This window comes from Rousettus aegyptiacus, unplaced genomic scaffold (assembly GCF_014176215.1).
Source record: "Rousettus aegyptiacus isolate mRouAeg1 unplaced genomic scaffold, mRouAeg1.p scaffold_m13_p_4, whole genome shotgun sequence".
NCBI classification, from domain to species: domain Eukaryota; kingdom Metazoa; phylum Chordata; class Mammalia; order Chiroptera; family Pteropodidae; genus Rousettus; species Rousettus aegyptiacus.
The window spans coordinates 113,510,859-113,528,533 of NW_023416307.1; the positions used below are offsets into that span (position 1 = coordinate 113,510,859).

Below are 17,675 nucleotides of genomic sequence, written 5' to 3' on the forward strand. Positions count from 1 at the left end.
GCGATGCTACCTAAAGAGGTAGAAATATGACTGGATTGTGGGGATTAAAGGAACACCTTGTGATGAGAGCTGCAGACAACAGATCTGGTGCTCTGGTTGGGTGAAGGATTACAGGCTGGAGAAAGGCTGAGAACAAAGTGCTTTCAGCCCCTCAGACCAGCCATGCTTTCTCATCTCAGAATCTTTCATATTCTCAGAATCTTGTTCATACGCCAGTCTTGTCTGGCTAACCCAATGGGTCCTCTGGGTTCAGTGTTAAATGTCACTTCTTCCAGGAAGCCTTCCCTTATTATCAGCCACCATTCTGGGTTGGCTGCCCTTGCTTTGCTCTCCATGGCATCCTCTCTGTTCCTTTCCTTTTTGTTCTTTAATTGCTTGTCTCATTCTTCTAAATGGCCCATAAGCTCCATGAGGGCAGGGCTTATATTTATATTTGTCACTACTGTATCCCCAGAACCTGAAACAGTGCTTGATGAGTGTGTTTGGAATGACTGCATGAGGAAAGAAATGGTTGCCGGGTGTCCTAGGGAATCGTGGTATGTGCTGCCTGGGCTTCCCTACCCTTGCTGTTAATACCGCTCTCTTGTTGCTTATAATTTTCATTGCCCCAGATGATCCAGCTCTGTTGGAGGCACGGAGGCACAGTCAAATCTCATGCTGTACATTGATCACCTGTCCAACCTTTGCCTAGAGTGGGAGCCCCCAGTTCCTTCAAGAGATCCAACTTTACCTGTCTGTAAAGAAGAAGAGGAGGAGGGAGACAGCGGGAGGATCCGGTGGCAGTGTAACACCAGAGCAGGTCCAGTGTTTACTTTTACCCTTTTGGAGGTGGGTAACTGCAAATGCCATGGGGAGCTGGGTTTCAGAGAGCTTCTGCTTGATGACCTTCGATTTGGGGGCTCACACGTACTTTGTTTTTTGCCAGGGTATAGGGATTGCTGTTTACAAATTTAATTTGTAGTCAGACTGTTCCATGTTTCCAACCAGCATAGAACAAGAATCCAGATTTGTTATCCACATTTGTTATCCACAATTGTCACACTGGCCTTGTGTTGTTTGTGTCTTGCTATGTGGACAAAGAGTATGGTTCATTCATTGGTTCTTATTTCATGACTATTATATTTGTTGTCTGCTTTTCAAGGCCTGTGGTCTTCAATAGCCTTTCTAGTTTTGATTCTCTGGCTTTTGACACTTTGAATCCCCCATCCCAGGTCAATCTCTTAGACCATCAGATCCTGAGTAACTACTGAATAGATGAGATTTCATTTAGGGCCATCCCTCGATGTTTAATTATAGCCCTACACAATTCTGGGGTATATCTAGTCAGCTTTTTCTCTAAGCAGAACATGACCTATAACTTTGTAGGCCTCAGGGAAGAGAGCTTCCTTCTGAATCCCCCAACCCCCCAGCTGTTCCTAAGTTTGGACCGTCCATTGTTGGTTGGACCAAAATAACAATTTCTAGGCAGGAGTATGTTTGAATATGGAAACCACAGAGGGTACAGTAAACCCTGAGAGTCCCCGGGTGCTGCTTGCACAGTAGCCTGCGCTAGCTCCCCTAGGTCGAAAGCATATTCTCCTTCTGTTGGTTCTGAGTTTCTGTTTACTTTATATTCTTCAGTTGCATTTCTGCTTTAGCATATAAGCACCCAAATTGGAATCTTTGGGGGTTCCGTCAAGAAAGAGAGTGTGAACAACCTCTTCTTATAGTAGATGTGTTCACCAACACTATGTGCTTTGAACCAAACAGGGATGGGCCATGGTGGACTTTATTCCTGAATTCTAAGGAAAAGTTTAGTTTAATTTTTAGTTTTGGAATAGCACCAGTGGATGCCTCACCACCTCATAGCCTTTCTTGATTGAGGCAGGTAATTACTGCCTACACAAATCACATACTTTGGCCAGAAAAAAAATTTTTTTGAATGACATTTGATTTATAATTAAACTTGGCAATGCAGTGTCTAAAGTGTCTCATCTTGTCTAATCACAATAATCTATTTCCTTTCAGAGTACTTCTGCATGTAGGGGTTAGTCCTCTTGTTATCATTGTAAAATATGGCAAAGAGAATAATTTAAGGAAAGAGAAAGAAAAGACAAAGAAATATTAAAATAAATGATCGCCATTTTAGATCAAACCGATATTTGATGTTTCTATTGTTTTGTTTGAAAAAAAACATTTTCATGTCCCTCCACTGACTGATTTATTCAGCAAACAGATTTAAATATTATCTCCCTATGTGCCCTGCCTAGACCAGCGACCTGCTTCTCAGCATCACCTGGGACCTTGATAGAAATGCAGATTCTCAGGCTGACCCAGGCCTACTGAATCGGATCTGCAGGTGGAGTCTAGAAAGCTGGGTGTGAATGAGCTTCCTGGAGATTCTGCTGCACACAAAACATTGAGAACTATTGGTTTAAAACTTTTGCAAGTGCATAATGTGAGGGTATTAATAGTAATGTACCTATAGCCCTGTCATCCGGAAGCTTGTGATCCAGTCATGGGTACAAGGCATAAATTCATCAGACAGTTAGGCAGAGTGATCTTTATAAAACGTGAATTATGCTCACTTCTCAGGTCCCTCCAGGCAGTTCTCTTTGTACTGGAATACATATAAATGCTTGGCTAGGCTTACAAGGCCCAGCATGCTCCATCCGCCCCGCCTACCCGTCCGGCCTCATCTGATGCTGTTCTCTCCCCCACTTCCCCAGCACTCTGCCACACCACAGTGGCCTTTCTGATCTTCAGATAGGCCTGCTGAGTGTGGTGTCAGCAAAAATGTAGAGGGAGAAAGAAAAGAGAGAATTGCAAAGGTTAAATAATAGGTTTGGTCACCGAAGTATTCTTTTCATACGGTACGATATTTCTGAGCCAGTGTCTCTATTGGTTAATATATTGAGATACTGATACTTACATATATTGATGCCATCGTATATTAATGTGATAATAAATGCTAGGGGCCTCATCTTTTAGTGCAGTTGCCTGAAAAGACTTGCCAGATCATTAAGGAACTATTATATATAGTTTAGTTTAATCTTAGTGTTACGTATTGGTACTGATTTCTCTCTCTGAGAGTTGGTCGGGCAGACACAGTGCTCAGCCACACACTGTGACTGAGTAAACATGGCTGTAGGTATGAGACGCTGAAGCTGAAATCATCTGTGTGGCACCAGAACATTGATAGAGCTGATGCGTGATTCCTACTGTCTTCACATACTTTTGGGAAAAATGGTGACCATGTGAAAATTAGGTTTTATCTCTATAAAAAAATTATCTGTGAATGCCACTTTTGATCTTTGGGTTATTAAATGTGCCATGTGATTTGGGAACAAAGCAGCTGTTTAGATTTTTATTGTATATGAAAAAATGGTCTCTCAGGATTCTCTTCATAATAAGAAAGGGGAAACACGTTTTTAAAATACGATTTATTAGACAAAGAAACTTGAATTTGAGACAAAGGGATTCTTAAAGGTTTAGGACAAGAGCTAAAAACGGGGACAGTGTTTTTTGCCTTTGTTTTTTGTCTTGGTTTTGTTTTGACTACCCACAGTAATAGGCAATATTATTTTATAAGAGTAGCGTCTCTGGTTTGGGGTATTATTTGCTTTTTAGGAAGCCTCTCCTTTGAAATCTTCAGCAGAGGAGAGAAAGGTTAGTTTGGAGGAGCCATCAAGGAGGGTGGGCGGTGGGGAGGCGCTCACTCCTGGCAGCCTTTCAGCTTCATCTTGCCTTGTAAAGTTCTAGGAAACCAGGACATCTCCTCATCACCAAGCTCCCTGACTTCCCAAGAAGCTCTTCCCACTGGAAGGAGAAGCTAGTCTGCCCCAGGTGGCTGGAATATGCGTATAAACAAGACAGATATGCCCTGTCCCTGTCCTCCTGAAGCCCACAGCCCACAGAGGTCAGAGATTTCAGTAAATAATTGCAGGGATAAAGGTGCATTTTCGCACTTTGAAAGGTGCTCTGAAGGATATAAGAGCTGGGAGAGCAGAGAACAGGGAAGCAGGCTTCCTCTGGGGCTGACAGGGAAGACTTCTCTGTAGACACTGAAACTGAAGGATGATCAGTTGTTCATTATGGTTATGTGTCTAGGGTGGTGGCATAGTGGGGAGTGTCACTGGGGAGCTGCCATCACCTCCTATACTAGCTGGGACTCCGCTCATAGAGCCTGCTGCCACAGCAGAAAGTCTGGGGTGAAACACCCAAAGTCTCCCTGCAGAGCGAACCCCAAGGGAAGGGCTTTTCACCACAGAGATTGAGGTTTCCTTGCCACTGACAGCGGATGCACCGTGCCCAAGTGTGACATCAGCACCTTGGCATGTCTTTCTCTTACTTTTGTTGGTGATTTCTCCAACTCTCCAGGTCCCTCTCTCTCAGTTCTTATTTTTGGGGCAGCCTCTGAGAGCTGACTGCCTGTGGGGGGCATTTACTATTCTCTAGAGAACTCTTACATGGCTTTTAGGGAGAGATTTGAGCACCTTCAGAGACTCTTCCTGGGCGTGGCCAGCAGTTCCTGGGAGGGAGAAATCGCCTTCAGCTACTGCCTTCTTGACCCAGACTCATCACTATACATTTTATCTATCTCAGCCAGAACACAGTTTGAGCGTGGGTTCTGTTTTTGTTTTGTTTTGTTTTGTGTTTTGTTTTTGTTTTTGTTTTTGTTTTTTGATGCCTGGCATGCTGATTTGCATAGATGTGGTGCTCAGACATAGTTGACAAATGAGAGAAGAGATTCTGTAAATCCAAATGCCCTTGCTGTGCTGAGGCTTGATTTCAGGAATGTGAATAAAAGCAATGTCTAATTCATTTATTTTTCCATCCACCCAACCAAAAACAGTTCTTGTGGACTTACTGTTTAACTGTGCAGCCAAAACACCATGCCTGGCACATGGTAAGTCATCATTGATTCTGGTTATTATAAAGGAAGTGCAGGACTAACTCTGGCTTCTGAATCTCTTTGTGTTTTTGTCCCGCTGAGTTTGGCAGAAGCCCCAGCTGTTCATCCCTCTCCTGTCGTTTAGGAGTGACAGTCCAGGGTACCAGGCCCTCAGTGTATCTGCTTCTCCTCAGAGAGGCAGAGCTCTCCCATAGGAGAGAACTTGTGACATAAACTCTGACATTTTTAAGTGCCTAAGGACAGCTCACTGGCTGTCTGCACAAAGCCTGGGTGAACACAAGATGATAGGAAGTGGTTGAGCTTCAGGGCATTCTGACAGTTTTTTCTTTTAAATTAACAAATTAATGAAGATAGTCATTTGGAGCATCTAAGTTTCTACTTGTTTCTGTGGAGACAGGATTTCTTTTATTAAGGCAAAGGGACTATTTCTTCAGATCTGAAAAATTTGACCTGGTGATCCAAAACAGAGCCTACAGGTCAATTCTGCCCAAGTGACAGTTTGGCTGGCCTACACAGGGTCCCTAAAGCCTTCATATATCACATTAAATCTAGCTTTCTAGATTTGGGGGGAGATCAGATGATTGAGCTGCACAAGGTCATATACCCAGTGATTCGCACAGTAATCCCCTTTGTCCCAGCCCACTCTCTCCAGTTTATTGGTCACTGATGTCTGCCTCACTTATAGCAGGCTCATGTCCCTCATTCACATTACCTCCCTGGTCCCTGTCAGCATGGTATGCAACCCTCATTGAGACGTGCTGAAGAGCGCCTTGTGGTGGGCTTGCCATGGCCAGCAGCACCAGTCACCTATCTAGATGCCATGTGTCAAGGCTTATAGGTTCAATGTCACTGGATCACCAACCAACCTGAGCTTCTCATAAGAACCAAGTGGGCACTCATCTAGGCCCCACCTCAGGGATTCTGACTCAGTTGCTCTGGGGTGAGGCTCTGAGGCCAGGTCGACATGCAGAGCTTCCGAGCCTGCAGTGTGGCTTGTACACAGCTCACCTGCTTTCTACACAAGTATTCTGCTCCCACTGACACTTATAGGCCCCAGTCCTTTTCCTGAATTGGTCTTGAACATCACAAACCACTGTCATAAACATGGATTCAGAGAAAAGCACATGTGCCAAAAGTGGCTCTTAAAAGAAAAGGGATATAATGTAAAAAGCAAACATGCTTTAATTTAAAATCCCAGTTATGTGAACAAAAGTGAGAATTGGGTGCGGAAGGTGGTAGACACAAATGCTTGCCTTGTCTTATGCTTGAGAGTAGAGAGGTACTTCTATATCTGCTGGCTTCTGAGGCAGGCCAAGTTTGTGCTTCTTATAGGAAGCCTGCTATTTTCTTACTAGATGCTTATGAATTGTTTTTTCTTTATGTAGGTAAGTCAGTATTTTGACCAGACTATATCTAGTATTTGTCTCCTTAAGTTTTCCTGGTGTTCACTAAGCCCTTTTAACCTGCTACATATGTTTTCCATCTATATAAATTTATTGCTTCTTTTCATATTTTTAGCCTCTTCTTCTGATGCATCTGTTATCCTCAGGTTCTTCACTATCTAATGCCCATATCCATCATCTTGTCCCTCATAGATTACATCTCTACATTCTGGGATAACTTTGCAAGTTTATGCTTTATCTCACTAAAAGTATTTTCTATCAGTGACTGAGCTCATAGCTGCTTCTAATGCCAATTGTGAGACCATTATTCCATTTTTAGTGAATGGTAGATGGTAGAAATTCCTTCTGTTTTCTATCCTTTATATACTCCTCTGCTTCAGTGCCTCATATGAGCTTTTAGACTGATAGGGAAACTGAGGCCCAGAGAGCCATGTGATTTGCCAGAGGTCACATAATCGGCTCCTGGTAGAAGTAGGAGTAGAACTCTGGTCTCCTACCAGTCCAGGGGCCATTATATCCCCAAGACCCCACTTGCAAGATTGATACTGAGGTACAAAATAAATAATTAGATAAAATCATTATTGTCATCCAGCTGATCAAAATCTCATACCTATTTAGTATGAGTGTTCCAGCTGAGAATTGTTTCCCCCCTATTCGCCTCTCTTCTACAGCATAGCTTGCCTCAATAAACAGCTTTCATTAGAGAGAGTTTAAATGCAGAGAAAGTTTAAAGCAGTGATTTTCAGTTGGGCACAGTTCCCCCTCCCCCCCCCCACCCCGGGGGACATTTGGCAATGTCCAGAGAAATTTTTGATTATCACAACTCAGGTTGTGTGTGAGTGGGGAGGGTGCTGCTTGTTTGTATCTAATGGGTAGAGGCCAGGGACCGTGCTAAACATCGCACAATGCACAGGGAAGTCCTCCTCCCCAGCAAAGATTTATCCTGCTTAAAATATTAATAATGCTGATGTTTAAAAACCCTGCTTCAAAGAAAACAAATTTTACATTTTAACTCAGTGAAATACAGTTTATCTGTAGAGTTGTAAAGGCCCTTGGGAAGCCTCAAACACACACACACATAATACAATATATATGTGACAATTTCTGATATATGTATAGATATAATTGTGACTTTTAAAATCCCTTTAAAAACATTACTGAATTCCTAGTAGCTTTTTGTCATCAGCTGTTTTTCTGAATCAAAAGATGAGAGAAATAATATTCCTTGAGTAGAAGGGGTATGCAAAAATTTTTGATCTTTTAAAAGAGTCCCCATCAAAAGTGTTCTACTCCTGTCTTTCATGATAAATTTGAAGTTTGGTTTTACCTTCACCAAGTAGCTCCCAATCCAAAGAAAAACCCTTAGTGCCTGATGAATCTCGCCAGTGGCTATAGTGTTGGGACAGATCTGGCAAGCAGATGTTTATGGTGGAAAGTTTCCATTCTAGAATAGTTCCTTCTGAGGCAGGAGGAGGGTTAGGTCAGAGAAGAATGTGCCAGACAATATGCCCCTTTTGTTAATCGATGCTGTCATCTTGGCTGCCCTTATAGCAGCCTCATCTTTCTGAAATCTTCAGTAAAAAGCCATTCACCAAATACATCTGGCATTGGCCAAGACTTTTCTAGCTCAGCTCTAACAAGGAATGGATTTAATCAGATTCAAAGGAACCTTAAGACTCATTCTATAACAGTATTATATCTCCTGAAGCACTCCAAAAGGCACATGATCAAAAAACGGTTTCTTGAGCAAAACTCGCTAACTAATGCAAAGTAATTGTGTTGGCTATATAAGGATCTGAAATCTTAGCAACATTTACCTAGGTCATTGGCATACATACTATATTAAGCTTTGTTGGATTAATCTAATTAGTATTCATAGCAACCAATGAAGTAAGTACGGGTCTTATGACCATTTCATAGATATGGAAACTGAGGCTTAGGCTCACTAGGTGACTGTCCAAAGTCATGCAATTATTACTCCTTCTTTAACCATTGGTCTGATAATATAGCCACAATGCTGATTTTGAGTCAATAAGCTATTACTTTAAGCTGTCTCTTGTTTCTTTAATTGGAAAATGCAGTCCTTGTACAGACATGCAGTTATTATGAGAAATGATTATTTGAGACAATTTTAATAGATTTGGCAAAGGCTAATATATGTAATAGTAATAAAAACACTAAGATAGTTAAAAAAGCTATTTCCAAGTTGTCTTCTCTGTCCTCATTTGTGCAGCTTCCACACATGATAGGATGGGATACAGAAGTCACTTGGCAAGGATCAGAGTGAGGTTCACAGTCAGGAATCTGATCCTTTCATTAATAAGATATGGCTTTAAGCAGGTCACATAGATTTTCAAGGTTTCAGACTTCTTCTGGCACATGGTAGAGGTCATAGGTTATTCAACAACTATTTCTTTGACATCTATTACATATGCAGATACGATGACCATCTCTTACTAAGACTGTCACACAAATAATCCTAATGTAATGTGATCTGTTCTAAAGGAGAAATCTGTACCTCTATGAGGGGCTCTGAGCGCGTCAGGCTACTAAGTCAGGCCGACACCAACAAATGTTTATTGAATGCCTACTATGTGTCAGGCTCCATTCCAAAATGAGAGTTTGCAAATGCATTCCATTTTGGGGTGTGGGCGGTGGGGAGAGATAACAAACAAGCAAATGAACAAATAAGGTGATTTCACAGACCAGTTAATTGCATGAAGAAAATACAATAGAGCGACATAATAAAGAGCGACTGGGGATGAAATGAGCTATTCTACCTAAGTAATCGAAGAATTCTTCTCTGAGGAGGTGACAACAAAAAGGGCCTTGGAAAATGAGATCAACTTTCTGCACATGGAACTGGTAGGATAGACTTAATTAATGCGTAAGTTTCTAAAATTTCATTCTTTCAATGGAGAACTTCAGATGTCAAGCATGTGATATCACTTTTTGTGATTTGCTGAGATCCTATAATGGCCAAACACATGTTTAATTTTTTTTTTTAAACATTCTATGTGTACTTGAAGAGAATGTATTTTCTCTGTTTGAGTGCATCTTTGTTTTTTAGATGAAGCTTATAGATTATATAACTGAAATCTATATCTCTAGTAATGTTTTAGCTGTTTAACTGCTCAGTTTATGAGAGATAAGCATTCAAATACCCATGATAATTATGGATTTGGTCACTTCTCTTAGTAATTCTATCAATTTTTATTTTATCTTTCTCCAGACTGTTAACTATATTAAATTTCTTTAACGTTATAGCATCTTGCTCGGTTGTTCTTGTTAATTAAAATCCCCATTTATCCCTATTAATATATTTACCTATGAATTTTATTTTGTCTGATAATATTGCTATAGCAACATCCTTTTGCGGTTAATGTGTGTGAGTGTATGCTTTTTCCATCCTTGCATTTAGCCTCTGTGTGTCATTCGTCTATATCATGAGTAACATTAAAGTGTTTTTTTTGTTTGTTTGTTTGTTTTTAATCTGGTGTCTCTGTCTTTTGATGGGTGAATTTAAGCTGTTTATGTATAGTGTAACAAATCTATCTGGACTTGACTTTTTCTTCTTATTTTGCATGTTGTATTATCATGGGTGTGTTTTTTTCCCCTTTCTTTTCTCTCCTTTACTGCCCTGTTTGAGTGGACCGTGCTTTTTTTTTTTTTTTTTTCCTCCTACTGGTTTGGAAGTTACATATTCTATTTCTCTTCTCTTCATGGTTTGGATAGTACCTAGAGCAGATTTTGGAAGATACTCAGAGGCTCTTAGTATGTTACCTTCGGTTGGCTTAATGGCTTTCTCTAGTGTTCTGATTCCCCAGTGGTTGGGTCTTTAATGGGCAAGTGTGTAAATGAAATTGCAGAACATAGTTACTATGCTGATTATATCTTGACATGTAGGTTCCCCACTTGCCTTTTCCAAGATCTGTGCCCTGTTGCCTGAAGGTTCTGATAATTGACAAACCATAAAATCCTCATGGGTCATGGGTAACATAGTGGCTTCTAAGCAAGGAGTCACTCAGTTTCTTCTGTTGCCCTTCTCCTTGTCTGCATTTAAGCTCTTGTAACTAATGATAAATGTTAAATAGCTCCTGTAAAACTGTTGAATTATCAGTTTTTAAACTGTATTAAACACTGACATTTTCATTAGATCCTAGCCTTGAGGAATGTCCGGCTTTCATCCTAACGGACTTGTTTACTTCTGCAGAGAGTCTTAATGTGCTGCTTATGGGAGAGATCTTACCGTCACCTGCTCTTAAATGGCAAAGTCTTTGTTCAGCCAAGGATTTTAAGAAAAGGATTTGCAAGGGAGTTTTTTCTGCTCCCTCCAGTCCCCCTGTCATTCCCAAAAGGATAAGGGATGGGAATAGAGTCTTTGAAGAACTTTAGTATTAGACAGGAAACTTCAACATAAAATAATCCTGCAGAGTCCATTAGGAGACAAAATGTTGGAAAGATGCTATTAAACCACTATTTAGTTCCAATTTATCCTGTTAAAGATAAGCAAGTTTTATCTATGTCTTTTTGACCTCAATCCTTTGGTCTACATTGAAGCAGATATCTTGATTTTGGATTAATAAACATTCTGTGTATATTAAAGAAAACATTTAAAACAGTTGGGTCCTTCTAAGAAAATAAGAAAACAGAGGACTTTTATCTTCTGATCATTGCACATATTTTCAGCACTTTTCCAGAAGTTGCAGAACTCTTCATGAACAAATGTAGAGTCATCTCAATTTAAGAAGCTGGAAAATGTGTGTGCTGAAAGACAGACTTGTCTTAATACAACAGGGTTGGGAAAGTTAACTTTCCTGGAATCAACAAGTTTGCAATTTATGACAAGATTTCTTGCTTATTTTAAAAAGGAATTTCCCTATCTATATTAGCTTGTCGAATATGTCATTGACAAGTTTGTCAACTTTTGCATTTGAAGAGAGGCAGCCTAGCATGGAGAGGCAAAGTCCCTGAGTCAAGCAGATCAAAATTTGAATTCTGCTTCTAGTACATCCTAACATACTGAATTCTGCTTCTAAGACATACTGAATTCTGGTTTTCTCATCCTTAAAATAATAAATCCACTTCTTAAGAGTTGACATGAATATTAAGCAAGATTTATGTGAACTTATTATTATAGAACCTGGTACATAGTAGGGGACCATTCAGTGACATTTGATAATGATGATAATGGTAATGATGATGATGACAATGAAGAAGAAGGAGAAGAGGGTAGTGGTGGAGACAATGATGATAAAGATGGTGGTGTTGGTGAAGATGATGGTGTTGATGATAAGGATGTCGATGCTGCTGGTGATAGTAGGGATAACTGGATGTTAGGAGTTCTTTGAAAAAGGCTGAGAGAGGTAATCAAGCAATTTGAGAAAAGGCTGAATTATCTATTATTACACGACCTACAGTCCCCCAGCTTCTACTTGGGCACTTTCAGTCATTAGGAAATACTTTCTTAATAAAATTGCATTATAGATGGCAAACCACAAAAGCCTAGTTTATTCATGCAACTGTGTTTTCCAGCCTGGATTTGTCTTTGAAAAAGCTAAGAAGTATTACTTTCTATCATTTGACCCTGTTGACACCCATATCCTTCCTAAAGCTTGCTCATTCCTTGGCTTCTGTGACATTGGATATCTTGGAGTTATTCTGTTTCTTTGAACATTTCCCTGTCATCTCTTTGCCAGCTTCTCTTCCTGTAGTCATTTGGATACAGGAGTATGGAACTCAGAGGAGTCAGTGCAGGAATAAAAGAGGGCCAATAGTGAGATTGGGACAGAATCTGAATATAGCGTCCCAGAATCAAAGAAGGGCAACAGTTCTAGGTAGAGGAGGAAGGTCAGTATTTTTTAATATAAGAGAAATGATAAGGATGAGGAAAGTTTGGGCAAGAACACTACTTTTGACAATGAAAGTTCAGTGTTGGTGTCTGACACAAAATCACTGAGATGGTGAAAGAAGAAGAATGGGAGAGTACCCAGGAGCTGAGGGGGTGGAGACCACAGACATTGAAGAGAGAGAGTGCACAGTGGAAAGACTTTTTTTTTAGATAGGAGAGAATAAGGCCTATTTGTAGAGTAAGAAGGGGGAGCCAGAGGAAGCTGAGTATGAAGACACAAAAACAAGCAGTTATTTGGTTCTGGAGGAAATAGGAGAGGGAGGAGGAGGAAGAGTTCATTGGCCCATAAAATAACCTGCCACATCCTCAGTTAGCATAGAGGATATATCACTAGATGAGGAAAAGTATAATCTGTGAGGCTCATGTTGAATGACCTTGACCTTCTGTTAACAGTAGGTGAAGTCTCTGATGAGAGCGAGAGTCGTTTGGAGGCATAAGGATCTTGGGTGAGTCTAACAAGAAATGCTGTCTGAAATGGGAGAGGGAGTCAATCAGTGATAATTGGAAGACTTGCCAAGGACCTCTATGAAGGAGAGAAAGTATGTATTTCTGGCTCTTCCCTTACTATTCTTGCCCTGGTTTTTATCCCTCAGATCCTGCTGGAATCCCACAGGTGGCCCTTTAGTGTTCTCACTTCCCCCATGGGTCCCTCACTTCTCCCCATACTCAGCCCAGCTGTCAGATGGTTATCACATAGAAATGAACCACTGGACTGATTTTCACCTAGGTAAGGAAGATTGCAAGAGCATAATGTTTCATTAGTGTGACAGTTAGTTAAATAGAAGGAGCACAAGATCAGGAGTTAAGGACCTGGAGCATAGTCCCAAGTCTAGTTTTTAACCTGTTATTTTGCCCTTCTGTAGCACAGAATGCCATATCTTTCTTCTCGTACCAGGTATACTGTAGGTGCTCATAGGATTTATCTGATGGATAGAGATAATGAAAGATCTTCAAACATCCCATCATCCTATGCAAATGTGAGGGACTATTATTCTGATGTGCATTTTAGCAGGCATGATAGCATTCCAGGGAATAACTCTCTAATAGTAGAATGTTAGCTACCACTGGTGAGTAGGTAAGAGGAGATACTTTTAGCAGAGCTGCATGAGTACTTTTCAGAAATGCTTGGATTTAGTCACCTAGATGTCTGTATCTATTGGTTTGTCTTACAGATAAAGTAGCTCCTATCTCTTCGACAAACTGATTCAAGGTGATTTAGTCATTTCTTGTTCTTGATATTAAAAATGTATTCGGTACTTTGTCATTAAAGACAAGAAGTTAAGGTCCTGGAAAGGCAGAGAGAGATGAAAACAGGTTCTAAATAAAAAAGCAGAACTTCCTGCTCACTCACTTTTTCTATACTCTCCTTCTTCCCCTCCTAAATAATATCTTTCTCTGCCTTTCCCCATGACTCCACTAGCATGGAGAAATCGATTGTCAGCAAAACCCCAAAAGAATAAAAGAAAAATATCTCTTCAGAAGGAAAGGGCAGAGGGGAGAGAAAGTGTGGAATTCAAGAGGGTGTTTATTTTAAAAACAAAAGCTTACAGATCAGGTACTTTTCAACAGATGAGAAAAATGGAATGAGCAAAGCTTGTGCCTGTGCTTGGGGACATGCCCACAGTGGCCCAAGCTACTGAGTCAGCAAGAGCGGCTTTTGTTCTCTTTGCGCTGGTGGCAGCCTTTGATTAAGCAGGACTCATCAGTGAGCTACCCCCTCAGCTCAAGGAAGGCTGCATCTGGCCAAGCCAGCCTTCCAATTTTGCTGGGTCACTTAGAACTCCAACTTCCTGCCCTGCCCACACATTGGAACAGCCCAAAGAAGCCTCACCAGCCATTCATTGGCAGACAGCCTGGCATGATTAAAGAGATGTCCCTCATGAAGCCCACTTTTGGCTGGCATCTTTTCGGGCACTGCTGTTTTCCACAAGCATTTCTTACGAAAAGTCCTTTGAGACAGGAAATTTGTTTTTTCTTTAGAACCCATGTGTCAGAGCATTAGACAGGCTCCTTATATTTTGTGTGACCTTATGCAACTGGGTTACCTTTTCTGAGCCTCAGTTTTTTGGTTGGTAAAATGAGATAAATTGAATCTATGTCATAGGGTGTGCTAAGGATGAGGATAATGGAGATAAGGTGGTTGGCAGAGGGTCTGGCAAAAAGAAGGTTAGTGATTGGCAATGAACTTGGCTGGAAATACCCACAGGACCGAGTCAAGACTTGTGCCTTGTTTATCCTTTTGTGAATGTTTAGTTTGGGCTTCAGTAAGCTACTTCTTCAGTCAGAACCACACACACACATGTATATTTTGAGTGACCGTTCTCTTTGTAAATAGCTCCGAGCCCACTTGAGTAACAACATCCTCCAGGCCCTGCCTGTGCCCTGGGTCTCAGTGTCTGTATCTAAAAACAAAGGGCGCGAATTCGATTTTGATTCATTCAAACTATCTTTTGGGTTCCCTTCCAGCCCTGATGTCTGAGAACTCTCCACTGGACCGTCTACCTCCAAGGCCTCCCCTCCTGATTACAGTGCTGGGTCCCACAAATGTGGAAATGTGAGGTCATGTGTGATGTAGTACAATCTGAACTAAGAGAAAAAACGAAAAAACAAAAGTAAAATAAGAATACTTCTCAGTATTTCCAAACTGCTCCATAAAGAGCACATGTTTTTAAAACTTTGTTTAGGAAAAAAAAAAAAAAGCTAAAAACGCAAGTGAAAATCAACTACAGTTCTTTCCCTTAAAGTTATATAGAAATATAAAATAGGAGTCAGTTTTCTACCCCCTCACCCCACTTCTTTTGGCAGTTTGTTCACACCCCCAGATGCTACCACTGTTGACAGTTTGATGTGTATCCTTCCCCTTTTTTCTCTGAGTTTAAAATACATATCCCTGTTTACATGTATATTTGTTCATACACACACACACACACACACACACACACACACACAATTTTTACAAGATAATGGCCTGCAGTTTGCATTTCTAGGTCCTTGTGGTTCACTTCATATTACATAAAGTTCATCCTTTCAAGTCAGTATATATAGATCTCCCTCCTATGATTAATGCAGCATACTATTTCATAGTATGGAAAAACCATATTTATTTGATTACACTCTTTTGATGAGAAATAGCTTGTTTCCTTTTCTTGTTTGTTTGTTATTGGTACCAAGAAGGCTGCAGCAAAGGTACATTTATGTTTTGCTATATATTCTGGTGCTTCTACTTCCGTGGCATCAACTCCTAGAAGAATGACCTCTGAGTCAGAGGGTAGATCCTCTTTAAATTCTAATGAACACTTTCAAACTGGTTTCTACAATGTTTGAAAGCACCATATGTACCCACCAATAGGATTGGAGAGCACCCATTTCCCCATCACACTACCAGTTTGGTTATCATCAGTTTTAATTTCTTTCCAATCTGATGAGTGGAAACTTGTCTCACTGTTTTCGTTTTACTCTTCTTACTTAGATACAGCTTATTTTCATTTGTTCATTGACCATTTTTGTCCTAAGAATTGCCAATGTGTATTCTTGACCCAGTTTTGAGAAAGTTTTCTTTTAAAAAAATATATATTGTCTTGTTTTTATAATTAGTAAAAAAGATATTTAAATAGGTGCTTTGAGAATGTAAGACCTCCAAGGCTGTTGGGAGGACAAGGGTTTCATAGAGTGGAAATGGGTGAGTGAAAGGTAGTAATAACTCCTTCAGTGCACTGTGCAGTTCATGGTCATTTTCTTTTGCATGTATTATTGCCCCCATATGCTCCTTAGTGCAGTCCTGGGAGGTAGGCTGAGCTCTGGATGACCTCCTAGTTGTCAGACCTTCAACTTGCCCCTGACTGATGAGGCTTGCCTCTTTGCCTCTTGGGCTTGACCTGAGAATTCTGAATCCTCTGTTTGCCTGTCTCCTGCTGGGACTGTTGCCTAACAACCTTTCATTGCCCTCCCCACACCACCCCTCTCAGATCCCTCGTCCATGAGCTCTACACACTTCTTGGAGTCCTGGGAACTCCTTTACAACCTCCTTCAGGAATTCAGTGCCATCTGAAAGACTCCTCATGGAGCCCTTGGGTGATAGTAGTTTTTATTCTTATCAATAAAAATTAGTTACTGTTTCTTGAACACTTAGCATGTATAAGGCCAATGCTTATGGTTTTGCAGGTTGTCCATTGCACAACTCCAGGGGGCACCATTCACTGCATATTTCTGCCAGATGTCTTATAAAAGGTGCCTTTAAAAAAAATTCGTATAGAATTACTAGACTAGTGAGCAGTAGGTTTAACCGTGAGACAGGCACCATGCTATGTGCTCTAATCAATTTTTAATCATTTCAATAGCCTGCTGAGGTTGGTGATATGACCTCCCCTCTGTAAAACTGAGGAAACTGAGTCTCAGAGCAGTTAAGTTGCTTGCTCAGGACACAGAGCTCATAAATGAATTCAACTTAGATCCAGCTGACCCCAAAGTCTGTGCTCAAGTCTTTCCCTGCCCTTCCTCTGTATTGAGATCCTATTACCTCCAAAGAGTCCTCCACAATACCCCAAGCCATAGCTGTGAGATGAGCACTGGGTTCAGTTCATCGCTAACTTCCAGCACTTTGGAAAGGCTGTGTGGCCAGTGGGCAGTACTGCTACAGCCAAGATGAACTTGAAACTACCCAAGGGACCCTCATGGCCCAACAGTGTGTTTTTGTGAATAAAACCGAAGCATTATGGCCTAGCTCCTGCCCCACAGCAATCTCACAGGAGGTCAGCCATCTCAGGATCTCACTGGGGTTGCGGGGAGAGGGGCCCCACCTTTTTGATATGCACTCCTCCCGAGTCAGGGTTTCCGGGTCTCTGTCCCAGAATCAGTTTTCTCTGACCGTACTCAGAGTGTGGGTAACCATAACTCAGAGATGCTAAGAGTGAGAGTCAACATTTCCCATCTTCCGACTCTAGTGCTGATGAATGGGGCCCGGGTGAAAGGGTTTTTCTGGAATTGATTCATCAGGCCGAGGGAATTTCCCTCTCACTCTCTGCTTTCACTTCTGGGGTTCATGTGTCTTTTTAACATTCTGTTGGCTTACTGGGGCCTACTTTGAAAGTCATCTTTAGGATCCATTTGTTCTGATTCAGTTGCCGAGGTTTTATGATGTTGTTCCCTTTCTTGGAAAAATGCTCCAAATGGTGTGCGTAACTGATGTACTCAATAGCACCCTGATTAATGATGGGGAGGCCTTGGCTAAAATGCTGTTCCTGAAATGAGGGTCTGAAATCTGTGAACACTATTCCAGCCAGGCTGCGGAAGCAAGGATGTCTTCCCTTAATGCCATTCAACTTGGAGCTTTCTGCTGGGTTCTTGGAGAAAACCATCAGAGAAATAACCTCAATGTTTACACCAGCTTCAAGTTGAGAGTAAGGAATCAGGAGCTCTGGGTTCAGCCTAGGGATGCGTACCAATGTTTTAGTCACATGGATAACTTTAT

At 41.1% G+C, this 17,675-nt stretch overlaps 1 protein-coding gene across 9 annotated transcripts in view; it reads left to right on the forward strand.

Annotated features, from left to right (window-relative positions):
- ERC2 (ELKS/RAB6-interacting/CAST family member 2) overlaps positions 1-17,675 on the forward strand; it is an 895,762-nt gene that overhangs the window by 798,331 nt on the left and 79,756 nt on the right. For 2 of the 9 annotated variants that reach the window (XR_004950478.1, XR_004950467.1), the window contains one exon: positions 612-799. The exons of 3 other annotated variants lie outside the window; for them this stretch is intronic. Coding sequence is in view for 1 of the 6 variants with exons in the window: in XM_036219340.1 (XP_036075233.1) it covers positions 612-668 (57 nt within the window). In the remaining 5 variants the exon portion in view is untranslated. Of the gene's footprint in view, positions 1-611; positions 9,952-17,675 lie in introns of those variants that run through there. 4 more of the 9 variants (XR_004950465.1, XR_004950466.1, XM_036219342.1 and 1 more) reach the window with 2 other exon arrangements.